Source organism: Porites lutea, chromosome 14 (genome assembly GCF_958299795.1).
Source record: "Porites lutea chromosome 14, jaPorLute2.1, whole genome shotgun sequence".
Taxonomy (NCBI): domain Eukaryota; kingdom Metazoa; phylum Cnidaria; class Anthozoa; order Scleractinia; family Poritidae; genus Porites; species Porites lutea.
Genome location: NC_133214.1, coordinates 10,384,737 through 10,397,234, shown reverse-complemented (window position 1 = coordinate 10,397,234; position 12,498 = coordinate 10,384,737). Strand labels below are relative to the sequence as shown.

The 12,498-nt window shown below is 42.1% G+C and overlaps 1 protein-coding gene across 1 annotated transcript in view; it reads right to left on the bottom strand.

The window, feature by feature from the left end:
• LOC140925127 (dynein axonemal heavy chain 6-like) overlaps positions 1 to 12,498 on the bottom strand; it is a 101,306-nt gene that overhangs the window by 21,110 nt on the left and 67,698 nt on the right. The window contains exons 39-49 of the mRNA XM_073375083.1: positions 10,629 to 11,744; positions 9,645 to 9,862; positions 8,699 to 8,918; positions 8,239 to 8,541; positions 7,097 to 7,420; positions 5,344 to 5,997; positions 4,436 to 4,816; positions 2,975 to 3,187; positions 1,985 to 2,140; positions 1,022 to 1,471; positions 276 to 642 (exon numbers count right to left, since the gene is read on the bottom strand). Of these exons, the coding sequence (XP_073231184.1) occupies positions 276 to 642; positions 1,022 to 1,471; positions 1,985 to 2,140; positions 2,975 to 3,187; positions 4,436 to 4,816; positions 5,344 to 5,997; positions 7,097 to 7,420; positions 8,239 to 8,541; positions 8,699 to 8,918; positions 9,645 to 9,862; positions 10,629 to 11,744 (4,402 nt within the window). The remainder of the gene's footprint in view (positions 1 to 275; positions 643 to 1,021; positions 1,472 to 1,984; positions 2,141 to 2,974; positions 3,188 to 4,435; positions 4,817 to 5,343; positions 5,998 to 7,096; positions 7,421 to 8,238; positions 8,542 to 8,698; positions 8,919 to 9,644; positions 9,863 to 10,628; positions 11,745 to 12,498) is intronic.

Below are 12,498 nucleotides of genomic sequence, written 5' to 3'. Positions count from 1 at the left end.
CAGCCGCTACAAAAACTGAATTAAACTTAAAGAACTCTAAGATGTCGAGCTTTACAAAAGGGAAGAAATAAGAGAGGCTTAATGAGAGCAAAAATGATTAGCGCTGTGTAACATGTCCTTTGAGTTCTACGACTCTACTTCAGTCTCTAACAAACAAAGACAAATTTGACCGACGAGAAGCGATGATGATTATTTACCACGTTTACATTCTCTAATACCAAATGTTTGTATTTAACTAGGGTACTTATTACTAAAAAGTACGAGAGGAAAATTACCACGCGACGAATGAAGCAAAGACAATGAGCGATCTTCCAACTCTCTTAATTTATAGCGATCCGTGACCAAGCCATGCAGCAATTCCCTCCTACTTTCTTCAAGTTGAGGTCTCTCCTTCTGAACCACGCGTGACAGTAATTGGTCCTGTAGTCCATCTATCGTGACAGTAAAGTTAATGACCGTGACTTTGATACACACTTCTGGAAGGAAGTGAGGGTTGGCCAGAGGTGTGGTCATGTATAACCGGAAGTTGCTGTTGTACTCAATCTCTGTTTCACCGATCATTATGATTGTGTGATTGCCCCGCTGTATTGTGTTTTTGTTCAGTATGGGATTGAGGGATGGGTCAAGGTTTTCACTCAAATCCTAAAAAAAGGAAAGAAAAGGACGCGGCATATTTGAGTGGAAAGAAGAAAAGACAAGCCCTGTAGTTCGAAAAATGGGAAGGAAACGAGTGAAAAAGACAATCCTGAGACCTCCTCTCCCAGCACAATTTTGTGATTATTATTAAAGAAAAAATTTCGAATTCTAGTAATTCGAATTTCGAATTCGTATTCCAGACTGCAGTTTGTATTTTCAAATAAAAGTGAGACAAGAAAAGACTTGTTATATTTGAGAAAGGGATGTTTTCAAAAAAAACTTCGCGGTCAATTGTTGCTCAGCTTAGTTCAAATAATGGCGCAACGGCTTCAGATGAAGAGTCTGAATGTTTCAACGCTTACGCTAAACTGGATGAATAAGGTACCTCAACTAGTACTGGTTGACCTAGCGGAATGGCACTCTCCAAAGTCCGTATATAACTTGGATCTGAAGCTTTAACAATTTTTAGCCCGTTGTCTCTTTCGGTCTGTGTTATCCAATGAGATGCTTGCTCCTGCGGGTCAATCAGAAGTGGCCAGCGGCGGCAGTGCTTCATAAGAACTGCGTTTTCAATAGAGTGTCTGTCATGCGGCAAGCCTTTGTTCAGCCAATTTTGAATTTCAATTGGCTCAGAGAGAAAACCTGTTAGTTCAAAGTTCTTAGAGACTGGGATATTTTCTGTTATACATAGCTGCAGCCAGTGAGACAGAAGCCTGTTTCTGTAAGATGAAGTAAACGCACCCAGGTACGCGATAGCAGCTGAAGAAACAAGAGTATCGCCTATCAAACCTTGGGCGTGTTCTTCTTGGGTATTCACTGATTTTCTCCACCGAACCTGTGCAAATATATAATAACAGTTGATCTTAAAAATCAATCTGCAAGAAACGAGTATTCCAGAAATTCCCGATCGATATCTTCATATTAACAGAAAGAGAAACACGTATGACAGTTGACTAAGGCGGTCTGCTTTAGCGACGTCACTAAACACACGTAACAATCAATTTCAACTAAAAGGAAAGTTATTCTCCTATTCTTTTTCTGATACATCTGATTATTAAAACCCCACAATTCCTCTATGAAGAGAGAGTTAGAGGAGACCGTTATGGCTGTAACAGTGTCTATCTATAAAAAGAAAGACGGTTTTAGTTTTGGTTTACATTTCCAGCCTTAAGGAGTAAAACAATTGTTGGAGACGTCTTAGGGGTAAAAATGTGACTGGCGATGAGATGCAGTAGAAAGAGCCAAAGGTAAGGACTGAAGTAGAAACGAAGTGGTCATGTTAACAAAGTTTTATGGAGACAGCAGGAAGAATCATTCAGTTTTAACGAGGAAAGTCTTTGTTAAGTACCTGTTCCTCAGCCAGGGATGCTGTGAGTACTGAAGCCCTCTCAAGTCTGATAATCGTCAGCTCCTTCTTCTGTTTGAGTTCTTCCAACTGTGCTACACTGTCATCATATTGCTGCTGTAGCAGTTGAAGCTGTTCTTGGATCTTCAGCAGACTTGTCTATAAACACCATTGTGAGTCAATAATAAGGGTAGATTTCAACTGCCGCGTAATTATAATTAGCTTTATGTGCGTGCGTAATTGAAATAAACACTGTATGAGAGGAAGCGAGTATAAGAAACTGTTGAACCTCGCTCAACTTTCACCTATACCCTAATACGTGCGACCTTTCATACATTGCCTCTTGTTATGACGAACAATATTACCCACGAAACTGTTAACATGTATTTGAATCCACTACTAAAGCAGTCGGGGTTTCTTACTTTTGAGACACGATGAAACGTTGAGGTTTGGTTTTCTGAACTCCAGGGGCTTCCACTGTTGACACAGCCTTCCAGCTATTAACACTACCGCCCCCCCCCCCCCCCCCCCACCTTGTCACTGACTAATCGGAGGAGAAAAATAGAGGTAGGGAAAAAAAAGGGGTAACCGCTAGATCCAAAGGGGGCCCACGAACGCGGTAACAAGCACATGGAGCACTGTGCCTGCGAAACCAAACTGACCGATAGCACGAGATAGCGCTCTATGTTGTTCACTGCGTTAAATTTCACCGCATTACATGCAGTAACTCTACAAGGTAATGTACATTCGTTGTGACACACGCAACGCTGCTTATCTTTGTGGTGTGAATTCCGTGATTAGTTATTAGCAAAAATTCTGGGACAATTTTTCACTGGAAATGAAAAAAAAGGTTATCGGTTATGATTGACTGGCATTTCCTAAGAGTTCTAGAACGGGCTTGTGGTGCTCGCAAGGATTTTTGGGGCAGCTGTTTCCTTCGCCTATCAACATCAAATCCGTCTGATTATAACTTATAACCGATAGATTGCGCACCTGCTTTTGTTGTAAGTTTTCTTTAGCAATGGTCAAAGCTACTTGTGCTTCTTCACATCGCCTCTGCTTTGGTTGGACGATCTTGTAGACCTCAGCATAATTCTCCAATGCTAGCACCCATTGACACATGGACTTACAAGCTACTGAGATCTTACCAACTGCTTCTGGGTTAAATTCCGGGTGCTGGGTGTACCGCTTAAGACGAGTAAACACCTACATTTACCAGCAAGAAGAAGTTGAATAATGAATAATTCATACTTCGAATCAAGCATTTTCTAATACATCTAAACTCAAGATACAATCCATAATTCAAGTAACAGCACCAATGCAGTTTTAACTTGAAATCCAGTTATGTGATGTCCAAGGTAACAAAACAGGGGCAAGCCAGGTGAACACACATGATTAACCTCTGAGTGAAAATCGTTAAGTTAAACCATCATGGATTTCATTATCGGCTTGCAAAGTCAAAAACATCCTACCGATTCTTTTTTGTTTTTGTCCTACTCGGTCATCAGGTCTTAGTCCATTTTGTTCATGCGATTAACCAATCACTTGAAGTCAAGAGCTTGTAAGATACGAAAATAATTACTAAAGTCTTTTTTAACAACAATTGTGGAAAAAAGTCTTGGGAAGAATTTACATTTGTGGCGCGTTCTTGAATAAAAAAGTTGAACCATGTATGCCAATTTTTCCGGTGTTTCAACATTTAAAAGGTGGGGAAGGGGGGAACTGCAAGTCTTCTTGAAGAAGAAAGGAGTGCCTTATAAAGACACATCCTGAAATTACAGGGAAATATGAATACTGCGACACTGTCCTAAGGACTTTGGTAGGCTCTAACTGGAGACCTAAAATCACGGCGTTTCCGAAATGTACTACACTTTCTGACTTGTCTATGCGGCGCTTATTTCAAAGTAGCACAAATTCCTATTTGCGATTAAGAGCAGTACCAGTTATTTTGTTGCAAACAGTTACGGTGAGTCCTGGGAATCATCTTGTGAACAAATCATGAGTCCCACTCCAGAACCATTGAGCCCCAGTTAAAAAAAATAAGTCCTAAATTGAAAATGCTCGGGCCTTTATGCGACCAGACAGATAAAAGCTATTCTTTTTTAAGACACAACGACGACTAAAAGAATTATGCGTCGTTAAGCAACAGCCAGAAGAACAGCAACAGAAATTACACGAACGGGATATTCTACAAAAACATCTTCAGATCGATCGATCTTTGCGTCTTACGGGACGCATGCTATAAACCTTACTTTCTTACGTCTTTGGAGAACAGCAACAGAAATCACACGAACAGGATATTCTACAAAAACATCCTCGGATCAATCGATCTTTGCGTCTTACGAGACGCATGCCATGAACCTTAGTTTCTTGCGTCTTTGAAGATTTTTATGCGTCAGGGACGGAGGACGCAGAGGTAACAAAATCACTGCAATAGGCAAATTTTTCACGCACCTTATCCGGGACACTGTTCTTATCATAGCTAACAAGCTTCTTCAGGAATCCTGGATCACCTAACAGAAGTTTAGCAGAATTCCAATCAGGCTTCTGTTGCAGCAGTACACACACAGCCGACAGTACTGTCATCACCATAGTGGGAGGCTTGGTGTACACGCGGATTTCGGAAATGTCCGACTTGTCTAAGGAATCTAGAGCGACAATAGCTGCTTCCAGCTGCGGTAAGGCTCCCTCCAGGTCCCGCTGTGCTTCCTCTGCAATGGCCTGCACCCTCGTCGCTTCCTCGTTCATGATTTCTTCCTCTTTTTGCACCACGCTGTGAACCTGATCTACCGCTTCCTGGTCACTTGCTAGCTGCTCCAACAGCTTCTCTGTGTCCTATTCGCGAGGAGATTTTACAACGAAGAAAACGTGAGGGAAAGAAAAATGAAACATTCGATGAAACAAAGAAAATAATTAATCTGGTTAGTGATCTGGTAAGTCTAGCATTATCATTTCCCCCTCAATAAACAAGCCGTTATTTAGAATAACTCTACTCGTAATAAACTGAAAGCTTACGATTTTCTCAGTCCAAATGTCTTTGTCTAACCGGCGAGAAACCTTATAATAATGTATCTTCTGCCCCCATCCCTAACTCTTCACATGGCAGAGCTTTGCTGTTTTACGAGTGTCAATGAAAGCTGGTAACGATCCGTAATTCCTCCCTAGACTCTGGAAAATATTAGCTTTAAAAAGGGTAAAAAATTAGACCACAAATTGTAAATTCGGTAAATAGTCAAAGAGGCTTTTAAATAGTGCTGATTGTGTTAACTTCAACAAGTTTCTTTTCAAAGAACACAGCACAAGAAAGCAATACAAACACAGAGACAAAAGAAACTTTACGTTACTGCAGACTTGCTACATACTTTGGCCTTCTGTTCTAGTTTAGGCCCCAGTTGTAACAGCTCCGTCTGCATAGTGCCCACCAAAGCATTGGACTCAGAAAGCTTCTGCAATCCTATGCCTAGCCTACCACGAGTGAAACTAAACTCTGCTCGCTTTTGGTTCAACTTGCACAAATACAATCGCACAAACTCCATGTAGCTGGTAGGCGTGGTATAGTATCGCCTGTGTAGCTCGTCATAAAACTTCTGTGTTTCCTCTTCCACGCTTCTGTACACTTCAACAAAGACTTTTGACATACTTTCTTTCAGAGTACTATTCGATTCTTGTTCTTTGTCCAGCTCTGAGGTCTCAAGGAAAGAAACGGCCACAGACCGCAGCGCATCCAGGGGCCACTTGTCAAACCAATCGATAGTACAGCAGTTTATCAGGGGAGGGTAGAGGCGACAGCGTCGACGAAAACTTGTTCCCGCTGGGGTTGTGGAAAGTACAACATGCAGCTTTTGCTTGACACGTTGAAGAAAAAATCGAAATATTGCTTCTTTTGTGTCTTGAATGCCTTGATGGATGGCTTCACGTTTTAGATCCAAAGAAATGCGCTCAAGATCTTCGTGATCGAAGAGACCTGAGATTTCACTGCCACTTAGGACACTGGTGATGTCTTCAAGAAATTCATCCTTTAGGAAGTAAAGGAATGACGATGCTAAGAGTCACTATAGTTCATTCAAAATATACCGCCGTTTCTGGTTGGCTAAAATCCCCAGGCTAATTCCTCATAACCAACCGGCGATTATATTATTATTAGTATGTGTAATCAAATGGTGACGAGTGAAATTAGGGAATAATTTCACGAGTATACCATTTGATTACCTATTAATATCATGGGTGACGAATTACCTAAGCAATCGAGGATTTTTGGCTTGTTTATCCTGGATCGTATCGATTGATCGTGAACTCCACTCTCTCAAACGTTTAGAGCTGAAATTTGGCTTAAGTTTTCGGAATTTTTGGACAACATACCTCAAGAACATCAAATCACATCAAGAATCCTTCTTGATGTGCTCTTTTGTGTGTTCAGGTTTTCTAAAGCGTCTTTTTATTCCCTGACATCTTCATTCATGACATTTTAAAACTTCGTTGCCATCTTGAAACGGAGACGTACGGCAGGTTGCCATGGCAATTTAGTAATTTCACATGTGAAATTACAAATTAAGGCTGAAATTTCGCGCCAAAATTAAGGAGTAATTCGTCACCTATGATATTATATTCAAAATCTCACGGTTACATCGAAAAAGTTTTAAGAACAATTTGTCCGCTGCTTCCTTAGCAGTCTTTCTAGGATATTTCACAATAACGCACTCACTGACAACACAGCAGTGACAAACAAGAGGGAGGAAAGGCAGTCCTGCGGTACGAACTGGATGGGTGATTGCTGATGTTATTTTATTTTCCCGTCGCCTTTGGTCAAATTTGGTTAGAGATGTGTCAGAGCTAAAACTAGCCTGGGATCACGACCCTCAGTGGGAAGAAACGCGAATAACGGGATAAACAACGCCCCTCCACAATCGCCGCTCAGGTCACCTTTTTCTTCGAGCTCGCCCCGTTATTCGCCCTTTTTACCCACTAAGGGACCTAGTCCCAGGCTAACATAATACTGGACTTTCAAGGTTGTAACATCAGCCACTTGAAGCACAAAGCCTCTCCAACAGTCAAGATCATGTAAACCTTCGTGGGTGACTCTAGTACCCATGAGATATGTAATAAGAACCCACTTACCTTAACCAAATTGTCAGTCAAGAAAATCACGGTATTGTCACCCTTAACTCCAGCACGTATAGAAGCTTTCTTAAGATCCTCTCTGAACTCCAGCAGGTTATAAGTGCGTGACACAAAAGGTCTAAAAAAGAAGCAGTCCTCAATGAAGGCCGCCAGTTGGGCAACCGTGGCTTTGCCTGTACCACCCACTCCCACCATGTGTAGGTGCTTTCCAGGCTGACGAAAGACGCGTGCGGCGCGTGTCACGTGCTGGACTGCCATGTCAAAGAATACAAAGCGGTGCTCCACACTACCCCCTGACAAATTAGCTTTGTCGTAGTATTCCTGTCAGCAAAAAGAAAGGAGGTATAAAGCAGAAGGTTGCTACCTCGTGAAATTTCAAAATCTTATTACTTGTTCCCTAGAATAGTTATGATTAAAGAAGAACGGGGCTACTAGAGTTTGGGTTGGCTGGCAATTAAACATATCCCATAACTCAGTACAGTTAGACTGAGAGCAGTCTCTTTTTTTGAGTCACGGAGATAGAGAGCATGCGTGAGGGACAAGTAGCGAAGCCCCAAATCTCTCCACCCTTCTACCGTTAATTTGCGTAATCTCACTTTTTTGGTCGTAGCGCGTGGCAATGAGGAAACAAGGACGACTCCTCGCGGTCTACAGTGCAGTGTAGTCTCCCTCGCAGCCGTTTTAGTCTCGTCATGCAACTAAGGGGTGCAGGAACAAAGCCCTTACTGACTTCTGATTAAATGCTAGATTTTGATTAACATGCTTGTTAATCAAAAAGAGAATTATTTTGGTATGTGATGAGGAGTCTTAGGTCCTTAGTCCATGTACTCCTTCATGGGAGGAACGTTGCGTGATGAGACAAAAACGGCAGCGAGGGAGACTAAGTACAGCACTACATACGGGCGAGTCCCTTTTGAAGCACCCGAAACACTTCCTGTCGGCGAGGCAAGTGTATTTAAAGTAGGAATTCGGCGCCGGATTCACGAAGAGCTCTTAGGATAAGGTCCCTTCCCCCAGCACAGGTAAGATAAAAAGTTGACTGTAAAAACTGGTGACGTTACCGGCGATCCACACGGGCGTTTACCGGCGGTTCAGGGTCGAATGGGTTAAAAAAGGAAATAAAGATGAAAGAAACAAACCTCTAATATCTGTGGCAATTGTTCGTACTGCCTCACAAAGCGATATGCTCCAGATCCGTGAGGGGAACTACCCTCTAAAAAGTCACCAAATATAAGCGGCGTTTTCTCCAGCTCCTCTGCACTCCAGCGAGACTTAAACCCATTGTGGAGTTGATCAGAAAGTACCTTGTAAAAGAATCGTCGGTCGGCATCGTTGGTAAGTCGATCGTGTAATACTCGAGAGGCTTCGTGGCCGAGTAGCTGGCAGCAGTGGTCACGTGAAGTTATGACAGACGGGTGGGCTTGGAGCAAGCCTTCTATCACCTTTAATAAAATACCATGCAAATTACAGAAAAAAATAACAAGTTGCTCTACTTTACTTTACCAAATATTTTTAAGAAACATTCTTGTGGGAAATGAAATTTCTTAACTTATACTCCACTTCATCCACATGTCACGAACTAACAAAATGTTTACTTACCTTGTTAAGGTCTCGAAGATTAAAGGTATAGTGAGATTTAGCAGGGGTAGGGAGTAGATTGGCGCTCAGGTTAAAGTAAAGTCCCATGGCAGTGATAACCAAGTCCTGACACGCGTCTCGTACTTCAGGGGTGAAGTCAGCTTTCTCCAGGAAGCGGCCAAGCTGCGTGGTGTAGATGTGCTGCAGCCACTTGTGAGAAGGATGCGGCAGACAAAGCACACTGTAAATGAATCGCGCTCGTCACATACGAAAATATTTTAAGTCATTTCGCGGTACAAAATTCCTCTGAAATTGAACCTGTAGTGAAATTTATGTGAATCTTTTCTTATTGGTTGTTTTAGTGCTAAAAAACCCGTCGTCCCAAAAATAATTTACGTGAGCAGTAACACTTCAAAAATGCGCAGCAATTCCTTACAATATCATTATGACAATATTTACAAGTACATGCTTTGGACACATTTCCGACGAACGTTTCTTTATCTTCACCAGGAATTGGTCTATTTTCACACTAAAGAAAGAAAATTACTATTCAATTTAAGAAAAGAGGAAAAATGATAGATCACCGTATTCGTGTAACAGAAAAGGAAGATTTACCTCGCTGCGAGCTCTCGCCTTAGGGCAAAAGCCGCCACCTTTTTACCTGCGCGCGCGTTAATCATGTGTGAAATTATGGGCAGTGGGTATTCCCAATGCAATGTTAGGGAATAACAGTAATGGCCGGACTCATGATCAGCCTCCCGTGGTTAGAGCACCCGACTGGTACGTAAGATGTTTGGGTTCGAACCTACAGTCGTAACATAACAAAGATTGAATCACCGTAACTCAAAAAATATTCAACAATGGGGTAATTCTGTGTGCTATGGGAGGTGTATTTCTAGTCGGAACGGGTAAGAAATTACAACTTCCTCGCCGAAGATATCGTAATCTATCATAAGTTATTACATACCTGAAATGCCTCAACAACCGATCGTTAATTGTGCTCCTGCCTCCCCCTGGGGGAGCACATGCCGCTAATAAAGTGACGTCATGGACCTCCTTCCACTGAAGCTTTTTTGAGTCATAAAACCCTCTGGAATCAAGGAACTGACGGAGCAATTCTAAAGGAGGTTGGGACTGGTATGGATCGGGTTGGGGCATGTTGAGGTCGTCAACAAACAGTACTACCTGTAATTAAGATTTGATTATACAATTGCTCAGTTACTCAATTCTACGCAGACTGTGATCATTATGGTCACTAACTATGATCTTGAAGAGCACGGACCGCAGCAAAAAGTTGTTCCACAAACGTACAGAACTGCCAGGATGTGAAAAACTCCGAAAACATCATGAGAACGATCGGAAGCCATTAGATTTATGCTTTCCTTTCATAATTATACAAAACAAAATTTACTGCGCGTTTGCAAGAAACAACAGGCTCAGTACGTAATCCAATTATTAATTTTCGGTTTGACGAGTATTTTCCTACACAAACAGAGTTTGGAATGACGACAATCTCCACAAAACTGTAAGAGTGTTGGCTAACTTCCGACCTATGACTACGAGTCAAGTCCTCATGCTTAATCAGATAATCACTTGCCGCAACAATCTAAAAGCGCTTTCCATTTGTCAGAACTGGCCGGCAGGACCATTGCCTGACCAGTCAGTTTGAAAATGAAATAGGCTTTTCCCAAGAGTTTTTGCTGGAAAACGTTCTCCTTTGTGTATACTATTAAGGATTTGACTGATCTGACAGGATAGTATTGATTAAATGTGAAATCCTTATTACGACGGGAATTGTCTGGCCGGTCAGTTCTGACAAACGGAAAGCGCCCTAATACAGCATTGCTGGCCCACTGGTCAACAACAAGAAAGCTTGGCAGTTCAGGGGACATTCACTAGGTTTAAATTCTAAAGTCATAATGGCACTCAATCTGGTACAATCTGCACTTACCTTTTTTCCTGGTCTCGGTCCCAGTACGTCTCTTCCTCTTTTTACCAGCTTGGATTCAATAAACCTGCGCGCTTTAGCTGAGCTTGTAAAAGCTGAGAAATGCATGGAGTTAAATACAACATCCAACTGACACCCTTCACCTCTCACTCCATCACGGTCGCTCGACGTGATATCAATGATGCTGTCCACCAGGTTTTTACCTCCCGTTCGAAAAACGGCACCAAGAATTGTCCCTGTGCTAGTACCGGCCCCGCCTTTTTGAGACAGCCTCATTAAGGTGTCCTGTATCAAAGCGCTTTTACCAACACCAGTTTCCCCAGTTAGCAATACAGGTTGCCCATTCAGAGCCATCAACGCAATTAGAAAAGCGTAGCGAACCGTGTCGATAGTTGGCACAAGAGAGCGGTCTATTTCAATTTGGTTTTTCAGCGGAGGTGGGTCATCTAAGGTGTTAGCTGTGTCTGAAATGGCAAACTGGTTTGACACAGCCTTGGCTATCAATGCTCGAGTGGTAGGAACTAAATTGCTCCACAGGACAAAGTTCCCAGTATCCATATCAATATAGTAGTTGGCGATACTGTCATTCCCAGGGGGTAATTTAACTCCTATCGGGGTATCCGTTTCGAAAAGTTCACGGACCAAATTGTCAAATAGTTGCCACACAGCTGGAGCATTTGTCGTTGGACGATCAGCCATTTCGTCATCTTCCACGTGCTCTCGAGAACACAGATTTCCACCAAAAGACCAGGTGAAGGCAAAAACAAACAATTTTCCTAAAAAATTCAAAAGCTGAGAAGGGTTACGTTGGATAAATGACAGTCTATGACTGCGGACGTCCTGCTCAGAATCGTCAGCAAAGGTGACGGTTTTGGCCGAAGTCGTCTCCGACAACACCGTTCCATCGTCGCCTGTGTTTGGAGTTCCGCCGACGGTTAATCCTCCTTGACTATTGATGATTTCAATGAAGCCACTGATGATGTTGCACAGAGTCGAGACGATGCTAAGGTTTGGTGCTGTTACATATTGGAGTCTGTTGTAAGTTGTAATGAAACGAAGACCAACGTCTACACTGTGTTCAAACAGCTGGAGGAGATGACTGAAAGCTTCCTGTGGCAACTGTCGAAAAAGAGATCACTTTGATACTGAAGCCAACCACACAGCAAAAAAAATAAATGCATAAATAGAGAACAATAAATAAAGCATTTTTATTGTAATAATATACACGAAAAAACTACTCAATTCTGATTGACTGAAAAAGGAGTGCAGTTCTCCTGTATCAAAAGTACAAATTTGTAACACGAGTGCAAATTACAAATGGTTTTTGACTGGCTGAAAAAACAAACGAAACCAACGAGAGCCAATCAGATTTAAGCTGTTTTATGGCAACAAAATTTAAGATAAGACAAGGAGGAAAATGACCATGGGTTTCAACAAACAACGATTTGATTTTCCATGTAAAACAGCAATAGAACAGTTAAAAAATATTCCAAAAACACGAATACAGTAAAAAGTACGTCTTTCTGGCTGAATGTATTGAAAATGCGGTGCTAAGAAAAAAAAACTGGGTGTTAATGATATATGAAACAAATCATATATGAACTGCGAAAATGAAATGAAAATGAACGCAATTTATGCAGTTGCGTAAAGAAGCCTGGAAAAAAAAATTCAGGACTTCAACGGGGTTTGAACCCGTGACCTCGCGATTACCGGCCGGTGCGATGCTCTACCAACTAAGCTATGAAGCCACTGACGTTGGGAACAGGTCAATTGTGGGTGAACATATGAACACACAATTGACCTGCTCCCAACGTCAGTGGCTTCATAGCTCAGTTGGTAGAGCATCGCACCGGCCGGTAATCGCGAGGTCACG